General features: G+C 36.6%; 2 protein-coding genes across 2 annotated transcripts; one reads left to right on the plus strand and one right to left on the minus strand.

Moving 5' to 3' along the window:
• The first annotated feature begins 235 nt into the window (after positions 1-235).
• LOC116302679 (serine/arginine-rich splicing factor 7) lies at positions 236-4255 on the plus strand. Its single transcript, XM_031712023.2, has 4 exons — positions 236-633; positions 3168-3218; positions 3288-3410; positions 3485-4255. The coding sequence occupies exons 1-4, from the start codon at positions 299-301 to the stop codon at positions 3615-3617; spliced, it is 642 nt and encodes a 213-aa protein (XP_031567883.2). The 5' UTR covers positions 236-298; the 3' UTR covers positions 3618-4255.
• A 531-nt stretch (positions 4256-4786) lies between these two features.
• On the minus strand, positions 4787-14621 carry LOC116302670 (uncharacterized). Its single transcript, XM_089030213.1, has 2 exons — positions 7689-14621; positions 4787-6973 (listed from the first exon to the last, which is right to left on the minus strand). The coding sequence occupies exons 1-2, from the start codon at positions 14144-14146 to the stop codon at positions 6925-6927; spliced, it is 6507 nt and encodes a 2168-aa protein (XP_088886339.1). The 5' UTR covers positions 14147-14621; the 3' UTR covers positions 4787-6924.
• Between the last annotated feature and the right edge of the window lie 659 nt (positions 14622-15280).

Raw genomic sequence — 15280 nt, forward strand, 5'->3', positions numbered from 1 at the left:
ACTTTTTTAGATTAAAATGCATATCAAATTGGCTAAAATATTAACGTCTTAGTTCAAAAAGAAAACAAAAATGATATTAATAAATTATCTTTTTTGGATTTATTATAGTACAGTTATTCAAAAGAAGATATTCAAAATAACAGATAATGGGTCTCCTGTGGTGAACGACTCCTTTCCGATGTTCTCCGAATATTTGCCGATAGGACTCGCAAAGCATTGCCCTCTGCAATGTGCACCTGGTTCTCTTGTCAGCCATTTTGAAGCGACGTTGTAAAAGACGCGTTAAAAAACCTGCGAAATGAGTCGAGTTTACATCGGAAATCTCGGTGAAAATGCCTCAAAACGAGAGTTAGAAAACGAATTTGAGTATTTCGGTCCTCTGAAAGACGTTTGGGTGGCAAGGAATCCACCTGGCTTCGCGTTTTGCGTGTTTGAAGACAGAAGAGATGCTGAAGACGCCGTAAGAGGTCTTGACGGGAAGTACATTTGCGGAACGAACATTCGTGTTGAGATGGCTCGCGGTCCAACTCGAGGAGGAAGAGCAGCTAGGTTAGGACTGACAGAGAAGTGCTATGAATGCGGAAGAATTGGTCATTTTGCTCGTGATTGTACTCGAAAGCGCCGTCGTTCAAGGTACGCATCCTCACGTTTTGCCATGAAATTACCTCCCTATTCCATAATTTATTTTAAAAAATATTGACTTAAAGTATTCTTAACTTCTTGTTTCTTGAAATCATAAAAACTAAGATTTCATGTTTTAGTGATTGATGCTTTCAAATAAAGCCAGAGGAAAAAAGCGTATCAAAAAGCCAAAAGAACGCGGAAATCTTAGGAGCTCATTTGCATATTTGTCTTCCTTGTGTAAACCGTTTGTAATGAGCTTTTTAAGCTTCAATCTACTATTGCTAGATTTTCTTCCAAAAAAAATATTTACATTTCATCTCCGTAAGATTTTTGAAAACACTCTAAAAGCTTTCAGAAATTCGGTCAGATCTTGACAGGTTTTTTCGAGTTAATTAAATATTGGCTTGCGTTCGTAAACACTCAAAATTATTTGAAAAAAGAAAATTCTCTGCATTTTGACATACATTGCTTTGTGTTTTATCTTTTGAAAAGTGAAAGAAAATTTTTTTTTGGAATTTGTTTCGAGTTTAACTTTTTTCAGGTTTGTATGTCCCCAAACATCAAACTTTAATGATTGAAAAGGATATGTTTACTGAAATTGATCTTCGTTAATAAACACATTCTGATTGGCCACGAATATAAAGTATATTGATGTATGCCAGATGTTAAGGAAAGTAGCTTTACCATTGTTTATGAATTTGAATGCTTTTTTCACTGCTGTTTTCATAAGCTAAACGTAAAACCCAGAATATGTTGTACCCAGATATTATATTATGCTCCAAACAGCAAGTCCATGTTTTATAATCCAAAAAAAAAAATCCTTGTTTTCTTTAGTCTTAATGTATCAAGGATATTTCACACTAAACCTGTTGTGTTAATGCAGGGCAGAAATGTATTTTGTCGAAAACTACGGGCGTGCAACCCACTACCAACTAGCAGCGCATTCTCCATCTTCGGTGCCAATTCGCTCACAACACACGAGAGTCACCTACCTTGCACTGTGCCTCAACATTGCCTTGTAGTGGTGTGGTTCATCTACCACCGACCTAAGTCTTTTAGCCTCTCTACCAACCTGTGATCTTCAGCGAATTCGAGAAATATTTCTACAGTGCTCGTTGATCACAAAACTTGCCATTCAAAATTCATTTCTCTGAGTAAGTACTCTCATTCTGTTGCGCTCAGCAGGGCTGATAAATAGTGGTTTAAGGAAATAGCTGTGATCGTAAAGCATGGTTGAGCTTGTTCTAGTAGGGAACACTTGACGAGCAATTCCTATGTGATCACACTTGTTGTCAAATACCGTCATCCCCAGTAAGAATACTTCCTAAAGTTTCCACTTAACACTTTATAAACTAAACTTAATCAAGAACTCTGGATTTTCTTTATAAATCTCAATAAAACATGCATACTGTCTGTTGAGATGAAAAAAATTGTTAGTATGAATAAAAGCCAGATTAAGGCTTTATTTTCACTTTATTTGTTTTCTTGCACTTGAGCAGACAAAAGAATCAGTGAAAATAAAGCTGTTTATATATACAGTGCAGTGCATAACACTAACTTGCCCTTATATTCTTTGTCTTGTACAAGAATAAAGAAGTATGCATTCACTTTTGAAAAAAATATAAAATATACTATAGATCTCTTTTCTTTGGCTGAATTGCTTCCCACTTCAGACAACATGTCATTCTCTTGGAAACAAGATTCTTTGTTTGAATTGTATCTATATTTATGCGTCTTCTCATTCACAAAAATGAAACAAAGAAATGGTACCTTACGGAATGACACATGGTTTGAATTGAGGGAACATTATGCCCAAGCTAAAGCGTTCTGTTTGCTTTTCCAGCATTAGCGTTAAGCACTGTTATGTATTTCTTTATAATTGTAATAGTCATTATGACAGGACATTAACTTTGCTAGGTTACTGACCACTATCTAAAAGCATGTACAGTTGAGTAAAACTCTGATAATATAGAATTCAACTAACAAAAGACCCTATGAAATGAATGCCATAACTAAAGTTTTCTAAAAAATCCTAAAATTAGTAAACTAAAATCTTGAAAAATTATGGCATCTAGTTTTGAAATAAATTATTAATTGATAAACAAAAAGGTATCCTAGCTTGGTTACAAGAGACCCTGTATTAGACATAAATTATAGTTGTGCTCATGCTAGATCCGAATATGATCCCAGAAAGGCTGATAGTAGGTGTCCTTGAATCCGTCAATCAAACTAAAAGGAATCCTTAGAAATTAATGAGTTTGAATGAAAGAAAATAAAGCCCTAAAATATGGCACAAGTTTTAGTGCTCATACTTTTATTTTGGCCTATAACAAAAAAATTCAGCATTAGTTGTGATCGTTAACCTGTAAAGTTAATAGTCTAAAACATGTCATTTTGAATTATATGTTAAAGATAGAATTACCTAAAGCTAAAAAAGTGTTTTTTAAGACTAGGTATTTGGTGTTTGTTTATTAATTTTGGAGTCTGAGAGTCTGCACAAAAATATATAATTAATGCTGATAGATTTGTCTTTTCTTATGTAGGTCAAGATCACCTCGCCGCAACAGAAGCAGGTCCAGAAGCAGATCTCCAAGGTAAGTGTTTACTCACTCTTATTTCCTTGAAAAAGGTAGCATTAATCTGACAAAAAATTAATGATCTAGGCGCAGAAGATCCAGATCACATTCATATGAGAGGAGAAACAGTTCACGGTCAAGGTCTCCATCCAGAGAGAGAGAACGCAGGTCTCCAAGTCCGTTCCGTGAACGCCGAAGGGATAGAAGCCAGTAAGAGACAATATTATTTTCTTATTTTTAATCATCTTAGAAGATCATTGAAGAAAATTCTTGTGTTTTTCTAGCTCTCCTGATGCATCTCCAAAACATGAAAGGCTGAGCCCCAAAGATGACAGAAACAATGGAGATACTCTCCAATCCCCTAGCAAGTCGCGCAGCCGTTCACCAGCCAGCGTGAAGAGTGAACCTGAAGATTGAAGAGCCAACTTTATCTGTGAATTTCGTCAGTTAAACCGGCCATCACAGACTAAAGTAGATCTTATCCACTTGGAGAAATTCTTTTTTTCTTTTCAATTTCAGAACATTTCTTTCATTTGCTTAGTAGTGAAATGTTTAAGTCTCATTCGTATTAAAGTATTAGGCATTCCTTGTAAACAGAGAAATACCATACACAAGGCAATGACAGTTGATTTGAAATGGTATACCAGTGGATTTGATCTATTGTCTGTGATTTTTAATAGCTTTTTTTTTTTTTGGTTTAATTTTTTTTCAATATCATATCACTAATATACATATACATGTAACCTTACAAATCAAATGAGAAGCAGTAATCTTATGTCAATATTTTTAATTCTAGGTAGTTGTCATGTAATTCAATTTTTCTAACACTAGTTCCATACATATACTATCACGATTATCATACTGATGACTGCATTTTGTAAAGTTTTCAAAATCTTGAACCGACATGACTCTCTGCTTATCATCCTATTGTTTTTTGAAGAATTTAAAATTCAAAATAAAAAGCTTTGTTCAAGCATTCATGTATGATGTGCAGTCTTTTTACCTGCATTCTTGTTGGAAGATGAAGAAAATAAAAGAATGTAAGTAAACCTCTAGTTTGTCCCATAGAGAAGTGAGGATATCTACTCTCTGATCAACCTGGTTCTTGAGGCCTTCTCTTCTTGCTATTTTCAAAATGGCAGCGTTCAAAGAAAAGACCTCTTTCTTACAAGTGCCACCATTTTGAAACAAAATTAGAAGAGAAGGCCCTGAGAATGGGTTTGCTCTCTGACAAAAAAGCCTGTTTACAACAGACGTCTAGGATGTGTAAAAAAAGGACCTATATTTAACGATAGTAGTTCCTTCAGTTGAAATTCACTGCTATCAATTGCCCTATTTCACTATGACGTCACTGCTTGTTTATGTGGGGGATAGAATCGCCAAATCCAATAGAAAATTCAACAAAACTTTCTCCTAGCGAAAGTTTAATCTAAAATGGCAGATTTGACCCCATCCGACGACCATGATCCTTTGCATTTCAACAATAGATTGTAGAAGATTGTTTTGATTTGACATCATAGTGAAATAGGGCAATGGAAGGCCATAGAATGAGAGTAAGTGTGAATGCCTGGTAAATACAATGAAACTGAATCGTAAATGCCTTTAATGAGTACAAAATTCCATGCTCCTAACTTGATCTACAAAATGTACCCTTTTCTCTTATTCCCTTAATATTATTATGAGTATAGCTGATGCAATACACCTGTCTAAACAGATTATAATATTTACAGTCTACAAAACTTATTTTATGCGCTTATAATCTATGATTACTTTAGTTTTCGATTGTCAGATGCAAATATGAGGTGAAAACTACCCTAAAAGATTATTAAGGCCTTTAACCCGCACAATAAAAAAATCAGTGACTTCACTCTAGCAACTACTCAAATCTTGGACAAAATGGTTGAGATTACTCAAATCTTGGACTAAATGGTTGAGACCTTGCATTTATGCACATATTCCAAATTGATGGACCTCTGTATTCCTCCCTCTTGCCATGCAATGTCAAACACCAAATCATTACAACACTAGACCTGGGAGAGGAGGAGGACTGTAGAGAAATATATTTTTGGATGTCCAGTCTGTATACTTATTAGTCCTTTAATAAGTAGCTTCAAATATTCTGATTGTCCCTTTGAATAGGACACCTAGTGTGCTGGGCTGATATATCTGTCATGATGACAGTAGTCTCTTTTCCTTAGGAAAACGTTTAAGTATATGCAATAACAAAAAAAAATTATTGCTCTTTTTTTCACACGGGTGTCTTCATTGTCTACAACTTTAGGAAGGTATTCTTTTTCCAATACATCAATTAAATTATTGTTGAATATTACAGTGCGACCACTCCAACCAAAGCCACCTCAACAAATTTTCCACAAATTAGCCAATCAAAAGTAGGAATCTGTAAAATAAAATTGCTACAAATCGGACAAATATCCATGGGTTTACACGGCTGAGAAGACTGTAGGCACCTTTGTTATCAAATAAAATTTTAATGTGCTGTTGCAGAGCAACATGGTGATGAGATCTAACCGTGTCAGCCTGATTATATCTGTCTGGAAGAAACAACCTGTAATCATAAAGACGGTTTTATACAGTTTCTAATTTGCTTTCCTGTCATATTTGAAGACGTACATTGCTATTTGTAACTACCAGGATGACATGTCTCGAATTTCGGGACCAGATCATGTGGTAGGGACTGAAGAGCTTTCGGGGATACTTTACTGATCAATACAATAGTACCACGGAGAGCAAGGTTCTAATCTCTTTCGTGATTTAATGTAGAATGATCGTAAACTGCAAATACAATACGAGAGCGAAACTTACTAAATATTTGAATACATTTCATGAAGCACTTAAAATCACTATATAATCTTGAATCGAATTAAAGCTACCACTGTGAAGGGCTAAAAGGTACTCTAGATTCGATTTCTATTAAAACAGATCAATATTTGTATATATACTAAATGGGTTATGAAACTTTGCTAATTAAGAAAACTAATAAAATTGTACTTACATATCGGTCCCGTTTGCCAAGGGCTACGCTTCTTTTGAATTTAACGCACGCAATAATACACTCAAAACACTAGGAAAACTAGGAAAAACTAACTATTATAGAACGATGCTAAATTACTTTTATATGCGCGTGGGGACGCTAAAGAATCAGATTACAAATCAAACACAAACATTAAACAGGAACTAAAAACAAATAATCCAATAAAAAGGGGTTTCGTTGTCTATTACACTATTTTTCTCTACCTTTGGTGACACAAATCACTAATTTGCGAAGAAAATATATTACAAGCTCTTCTTCATCACTTAGGTTTACCAACCGGAACAACGGAAGAATATTTGCCACTAATCTATTGTCTAAATGCTCAAACACTATTGGATAATTTGTAGAAAATTTGTCAAGGTGGTTTTGGTTGGAGTAGTCACACCGTAAAGCATCATGAATCTATATAATATATATATATGTGTGTTTTTAACAGTAATAATTAAAAGCAAAGTAGCTTTAGTTCAGTTATTTCCATACAAAAACTACAAAAAATATTAATTTTAAGTATTTCTACAGCGGCATAGCCAGAATTTTGCTTTGCCCAGAACCCATTTTCAGAAAATTGCAAAAGACAGATGTTTTGGCTTCTACAGTATGAGGATAGGGGGGGAGGAGGGGGCCCTGACTACGCCCCTGTATCTGGTTTTGCCATGTATTTCTGATGATGTGTTACAAGGCTTCCTTTCTTCTTTTTGGTTGAAAAGGCTCTTCAAGTGGTCTGAAAAAAAGGCATCATTATAAAGTCAAGATATTAAACCAGCTCCAAATCCCAGTCAGCCCCCGAGTAACAGATAGGTATAGATCCATGTGGTATTGCCAGAAACTCCTAAGGAAGTTGAAATGTGTAATGGCTATACATTTCTTTAGTGCAATGCTCAGAAACATTACAATTTTTCTTGACAAATTTCTTAATTCCAGTAAATCAGGTCCTCTTGTTAAATTACCAAAACTATCAGTAAAGATGTACAGATATCGGAAATGTTGATTTAAAGATTCAGAAAGTTTTCTCTGAAGGTCAGCAAATTCAGCAAAAAGATTAAGTCAGTGACAGAAGCAATTATGGTATCAAAACTCCTAATTTGCATATCGGAATGTTCCGTATCATAATATATTGTTACATGTTTCAAACCCATTATGAGTTCCTGGTATTGCTGCATGCTAGAGGATTCTACTCTTTCCCAATTACAGACTTCCACATCAATTATTGGGGTTGAAGGGGTGGGATCTTTTTAGGAGGGCGGCCATCGAAAGTTCAAGAGGATTGGGGGAGGCACTGAGAAGGGAATCCAAGTCCCACAACACTTTCACAAAAAAAAAACAGAATGAAGAAGAAGGGAGGGGATATTTAACTGTATGCAACCTTTTCCCCCCCAAAACGTTAAGTTGTTCGTGATTTCTGTTCGTGATGAAAAGTCATAATAATTATTACTAACCTTAATTTGTACTGCCGTTTAACCAAGTTGGTACTTGATTTCTTTTCTTGAATCCCAATCTGCTTTTTAATACATTTGAAAACTTCCATAACAAGATTGGGAAAATATTCCAGAAACACAAAGTCTTCAAGCACAAGTTGTTTTACTAGGGTTGGTCGCTTGTCTGCAGAGACATGTGCAAGAGTATTTCGTATAAACCTCACTAGTTCCACTACAGATGAAGTATTGTAAAGCCTTCGCTTTTGTGTCATTTCTTTGTAAATAGTAGGCATCTGTACATATCTTGCATCAATCCAGGTTGGGTGTGCCATTATGTTCTTCACTTTACCATCTAGCTCTTTTTCCAGAATGCTCAAAGGCAGTGTTCTTTTATGCAATAAAGCACGAGGGCATTCAAATTCTGGCTGATTTCCAACAGCAGATAAAAAGTCCATCTTCTTCTTCTCAGACCAGAAGAATGGATGTGTCAGTGTCACTGTTGCAGTGGGTCGTTTAGTTGGGTCACTGTCCAGCATACTAAGCATGAGGTCGGTAGCTTCAGAAAAGAGAGTGTCATCAAAACTCTCCATCCTATCATTTATTACATTGGCTTCTGTTTCATTGCTGATCTGCAGTTCACCTTTATATTTACAGTCAGCTGGGGAAAAAGGATGTTTTTTTCCTGACAGAATATAATAAAGGACAAGTCCAGCTGAAAACACATCACAGGCCCCATTGTTTAGTTTAGTTTTTTGTTTAGTTTCTTTAGTTGAAAACTTGAGCACCTCTGGAGCAATCCAACATCTTGTGCCAACCACAGAACCTCCAAGGTAAGTGTAATTGCCAGGGGAATCAATATGACGGCTCAGACCAAAATCAGCAATTTTCAAACACAATTTAGGATAGGTTTTGAACAGAATATTGCTTGGCTTGAGGTCACGATGGAAGATGTTTTGTTGATGTAGATAATTCAGACCATTTAACACATCGCCACAGAGCTTTATTTTTTTTTTATCATCAAAAGCAGCACCATCAAGGTAATCATCAAGGTTTCCTTCCATCAGTTCCAAAATCACATAACAAAAGTGTTCATCTTCAGTATAGGACAAATATCGAACCACCTGTTCGCAGTCTGCAAGAGCAGTAAGATTTTTTATTTCCTTCTTATCTTCTTCTAATTGTTGGCTGCGCAACTTTTCAATGCGTTTGATAGCGACTTCCCTGCCATCTTTCTCATTCATCCCAGCAAAAACAAGACCAAATGAACCCTTTTGTATATTGGTTTCATAATACCAATATGAGTCTAGCAGCTTGCACTCTTGTCGTCTAGCAACTTTTGACAGTATGGGCTTGTACTTTGTTGATATGGATGTCCATTGGAATACCAATGGAAACTCAACGTCTAATGGTTTTAACAGGAGACTTTTTAGTGCTGGACACTTCTTGGCTATGTCCAAACAAGACTGGCCAGATGAATCAAGAGCATTGCGATCCATTCCATATGTAAGAAGCTGTTTTGCAATTGTCCAATGAACAGATGTTTTTGCACTATTCACAGAAGTATCTTCATATTCATTGTAATGCAAAATCTCCTCTTCATCAGAGTCTTCAGAGTCTTGTGAAGGTTTTACGATGTTTCTACAGCAGAGATGAAGTGCAGTATCTTCAGTGCTTTTATAAATGATGGGTTTAGTCTTCCTTGACTTTAAAATCTTTTCTACAAGGATGCTCTTCCACTGCTTGCGTGTGGAGCTGTCTTGACAAATAGCATTTAAGAGTGAAACTGCTATGGAATCAGATTGAATGTAGTTCTCTTCACAAGCAATTTCCACCAATGCTATTGACAAATCGAAGGCTCCTTTTTGAATGAGAATGCTTAAAACAGATGTGCCATGACTGTCTACACACCATGGATCAAGATTGCACTCAAGAATAATTTTCCAAAAAGCTTTTGGTTCTTGTGAAACATCTTCAAAGAGACTATCATTAAATGTATAGGAAAGTTTTCTTGATGCAACCAGGAGAGGTGAGCAACCCTCTGAATCCAAGACTTTAGGGTTTGCTCCAGCATCTATTAAGAGTTTGAGAGCTGTCCATGATCTGCACAGATGGATAGGTGTTTCCTCATTGTTATTTCTTCCATTTAGTTTTACTCCACAAGCAACAAGATGCTTAAAAATTGTGCCTAAGAGGTTCTTCTTCAAGGCATTGTGGTCAACAACACTACTGTCACTCTTTGAGCTTAAATGTAGTTCCAGCATTGCCCAAAGATGAAGTGGAGAGTTGAGATTGGTGTCCCTTTTGTTGACAGCCATTTTAGTACTTGGTATTGAACATGGAAACAACTCAAGTAGCTTTACTGTTTCAGCTAAAACTTCTTTTCCTATTTTCTCATCATTCAAGCAAAGACCTTCTTGAAACAGCTCCACAACCAAATGAAAAACTGTCTTCCCACTTCTTGTCGTCTCTTCTACAGTTGATCCATATTCTAATAAAAACTTACAGACTTCAACCAAGATTTTTACTTGAGAGCTAGTTTTACTAGTGTTTATCCACTCTTTCTGAGACAAACAAAACAAAAGAGGAGTTTCATTTTTGTGGTTTTTTGCATTGAATGATACTCCCAGATCTTCCAGTTTGTGGCACATTGTCATTACAAGAGTCATTTCATGTGGTCCAACTAGAGGCAGGCAGGTAGCATAGTGAAGTGCTGTATTTCCATCTGAATCTGCATAATGGGGGTTGGCACCCAATTCAACTAGAAAGTCAGCAATTTCCAGAAGATTTGTATACAGATACCTGTCTCCTTTCAAAAACTTTATGACTTTTAAAATTTTATTTCTCTCTGTGGCAGCTTGTTCTGCAATGTACTTTTTAGATGACTGCATTGCGGCAATAATTTTGCTTGCATCAAAAATATGTTTTAGTCTTCTTCTTCCTTTTCTTTTTTGCATTTGTGCTAGATGAAAGATCTTGCAAAACACTGAATTAATAATTGCTTCAAATATTTTATTAGGTTGTACTTCAAGCAAGGTATTTAGCTTTTGGAAGTGAACTGAAAAACATTCTTCTTTTCTTGCCAATATGTTTTCAACCCAAAAGGAAATGATGTTCATGTTGCAGTTGTCTTTCAAATTCAGATTGCCTCCTTTTTCAAGAAGATAATGAGTTGAATCCAATGTCGACTCAGTGAAGATATAAAACAGCACAGACCTGCCATACCCATCTCTCTTATTTATAGTTGCATTTCCATCCTCAATCAATGCACGTATGACATCTTCATGGGCTAGACCATAGAACAGGGCTGTGTGACCTTCATGGTCACTGATGTTAACATCAGCACCAGCTTTTATAAGAGCCAAACTTTCCTGATTGTTATGTTGGCTTTGAAGAGAATAAATCAAAGCAGTTTTGCCATTCTTATCAGATATATTGAAATCAGCTCTGGCTTCAATTAATGCACTTGCTAAGTTTTTCTTGTTGAATTGAACAGCATAAATTAGAAGAGTTTTCCCCTCATCATCAGTAATGTTTACATCAGCACCAGCCTTGATCAACTTACATGCAATACTCTCAGAAACATCAAATATGTAAAAACATTTTCCATGGCCAATCTTTCTCGTTTGAACACAATAACTCAAAGCAGATTTCCCTTGTTTATCAATGATATTGATATTTACGCCAGTGTCAATTAATGCACAGGCTAAATTTTCATTGTCATTTTCCACAGCATACATTAAAGCAGTTTTACCCTTGTGATCAATTATATTAACATCTGCACCAGTTTCAATCAACTTGATAGCAATTTTCTCTGCATCACTATCACTATCACTATCACTATCTTGAGTACAATAGATTAGTACAGTCTTTCCTTTGTTGTCAGTTGCATTGGCATCCACACCAGCCTTAATTAATTCAACAACTACTGGTAATTTATTTTTACCATACAATACAGCACACATTAGAGCAGTCCTACCCTGATTATTAGTAATGTTCATGTCAGCACCAGCCTTGATCAGTCTCTGGACAACACTTTGATTACCAACAATTACAGCAATGAGCAATGCAGATTGGCCATCATTATCAATGACGCTATGATCAGCACCAGCATTAAGTAATGCACAAGCAATATTTTCCTTGTTATGTTTGATGGCATACATCAAAGCAGTTTTACCTTCATCATTTGTTGCATTCAGGTCAGTGTTGCCATCAATCAACTTGGAAATGATTTTTTTGTCTGTGATATCATCCTTCTCAGGACCATCAAAATAACCCTGGATGATGCCAATCACTGTCCAACTTGAACTCCCTTTCTTGTGACTATTAGCAAAGTGTATCAGAGCAGTATTTCCTTTATTATCAGCTATATTGGTATCAGCACCAGCATCTATTAATTCAGTAAAAACGTTTACTCTACCATTTTCTACAGCATGAATCAGAGCAGTCATACCCTGATTATCAGTGATGTTCATGTCAGCACCAGCTTTGATCAATCTCTGGACAACACTTTCATTACCATTGATAGCAGCATAGGACAATGCAGATTTACCATCCCTATAAATGATGTTATGATCAGCACCAGCATCAAGTAATGCACAAGCAATACTCTCTTCTTTATGTTCAATGGCATACATCAGAGCAGTCATACCCTTATTATCAGTGATGTTCATGTCAACACCAGCTTTGATCAATCTCTGGACAACACTTTCATTACCACTGACAGCAGCATAGAACAATGCAGATTTACCATCCCTATAAATGATGTTATAATCAGCACCAGCATCAAGTAATGCACAAGCAATACTTTTAAAGTTGCACACCAAAGCGTGCATCAAGGCTGTATTTCCCTGATCATCCTTGACATTAATATCAATGCCCGCATTGATTATTTCTTGAATGACACTTTGATTCCCAATACTTGAAGAATACATTAACAGTGCAGTTTGGGCATGTCTGTTAATAACTTTTACATTAGCACCGGCATCAATCAATGTACATGCCACATGGCTATGTCCAAGAGAATAGTCTAAAGCAGTCTTGCCCTTATTATCAGCCATGCTGACATCAGCACCAGCATCAATCAAAATTTGGAGTATATTTACGTTCTCATTATAATTATGCCAATAATAACGGTTATTGAATTCAGCAGCATACATCAACACTGTTTTGCCTACATTGTCAGATTTATTGACATCAGCACCAGCGTTAACCAATTCATCAACTAAACTGGGTCTGTTACTTTTTACAGCAAACATCAGAGAAGTCATACCCTGGACATCAGCAATGTTCACATCAGCACCTGCTTTAATCAACAAAATAAGTACAGTCTTGTTACCAAAAGGCTCTTCATAAAAACCCCATGCCAACTGCTTGTTTTCTCGTTGAGCAGCATACATCAAAGCAGTCCTGCCTTCATTATCAGTTTTATTCACATCAGCACCAGCCTTTAATAAATCAGTAACTGACTCAGCTCTGTTGAATAAAACAGCATGCATCAACAATGATTTGCCTCCATCATCAGTTTCATTGACATCACCGACAGCCTTGAGTAATGTAGTAAATAATTCAGCCTTGTTAAATTGAAGAGCATGCCTAAATGGAGTTCTGCCTTCATTGTCAGTTTTATTGACATCAGCACCAGCGTTAACCAATTCATCAACTAAACTGGGCCTGTTACTTTTTACAGAAAACAACAGAGCAGTCATACCCTGGACATCAGCAATGTTCACATCAGCACCAGCCTTTATCAACAAGATAAGTATAGAATTTCTATCTTGTTTAGCAGCATACATCAAAGCAGTTCTGCCTTCCTTGTCAGTTTTATTGATTTCAGCACCAGCCTTAATCAACGAGGTAAGTATAGTCTTGCTATCTCGTTGAGCAGCATACATCAAAGCAGTTCTGCCTTCCTTGTCAGTTTTATTGACATCAGCACCAGCCTTAATCAATGAGGTAAGTATAGTCTTGCTATCTTGTTGAGCAGCATACATCAAAGCAGTTCTGCCTTCATTATCATTTTTACTGACATCAGCACCAGCCTCTAATAATCCATTAACTAAATAATCTCTATTGTATATAGCAGCATACATCAAAGCAGTTTTTCCCTCCTTATCACTGATGTTCACATTTACTTTTTTTTGTATTATTTTAGAAACCAGTTCTTGATTAGATTTAATCTGCATTCTACGTTTCTTTTTTTTGTCAAGTGCATATTCAGCACAATACATTAAAGCTGTCTTGCCTCTATCATCAGTTGCATTGACATCAGCACCAGCATCGATTAAAACAGAAACGATACGGCTGTTGTGGAAAATGGCACAAAGCAATAGGGTCTTTCCATCATCAAAAGTGAAATTGACATCAGCTCCTTTCGCAATTAATTCAATGGCTCTTCGTTCGTCGTTCTTCCTTACAACATTTAGCAAGGTGTTAGCTAGTTTAGCCGCGGGATTTCCTCCTTTCTTTTTTCGGCGAGGCATGATATGCTAACGAGACAAGTCTTGGACAATATGACCAAATTCTACTTGCATCTCGAATAAATCCCTACTTTTCTCTCTTAACATTGTCCTTTCTTGTTTTTGTGTAGTATCTCCTTCTCCAACTTGAAAATGACGCCATAAGCTTACTTCCGCCTTCACTCTCCGACCAATTTAACCCATTTTTTTCTGCTGTTGTTCAAAGATACGATGATTCCTTTAAACTGAAGTATTAATATTACTATTCAGGACATAATTACTTCATATTTTAACCGCCTACATGATAAAAAGTTGATGAAAATGGATAAAAACGTTTTCTAAAGCGAAACCTGCCGCCCTAGGGTCGTTACTTCATGTATGACCACACGAATTGGCACTATCTTGGGGTTGTGTGTTGTGGTAGTGTTGCATCGTTCGGTGTCACCTTTAGTGATCCGTGTAGGTGCAGCACATGTAGTTGGTGTAATACCCGTAGTACCCGTGGTACCTGTAGTACCCGAAGTGCCTGTAGTACCTGTAGTATCTGTAGTACCTGTAGTAGATGTAGTACCTGTAGTATCCGTAGTACCTGTAGTACCTGTAGTAACTTTAGTAGGTGTAGTACCTGTAGTATCCGTAGTACCTGTAGTACCTGTAGTACCTGTAGTAGGTGTAGTAGATGTAGTATCCGTAGTACCTGTAGTATCTGTGGTACCCGTAGTAGGTGTAGTACCTGTAGTATCTGTAGTATCCGTAGTAGGTGTAGTACCTGTAGTATCTGTAGTATCCGTAGTACGTGTAGAACCTGTAGTAGCTATAGTAGGTGTAGTATCAGTAGTACCTGTTGTATCTGTAGTACCTGTAGTACCTGTAGTACCTGTAGTATCCGTAGTACCTGTAGTATCCGTAGTAGGTGTAGTACCTGTAGTATCTGTGGTACCCGTAGTAGGTGTAGTACCTGTAGTACCAGTAATACCTGTAGTACCCGTAGTAGGTGTAGTATCCGTAGTACCTGTAGTACCCATAGTACCCGTAGTAGGTGTAGTATCCGTAGTACCTGTAGTACCCATAGTACCCGTAGTAGGTGTAGTATCTGTAGTACCTGTAGTACCTGTAGTAGGTGTAGTATCCGTAGTGCCTGTAGTACCTGTAGTATCT

Source organism: Actinia tenebrosa, unplaced genomic scaffold (genome assembly GCF_029948245.1).
Source record: "Actinia tenebrosa isolate PJP-AT-01 unplaced genomic scaffold, QUT_ActTen_1.0 PGA_scaffold15__27_contigs__length_11533743, whole genome shotgun sequence".
NCBI classification, from domain to species: domain Eukaryota; kingdom Metazoa; phylum Cnidaria; class Anthozoa; order Actiniaria; family Actiniidae; genus Actinia; species Actinia tenebrosa.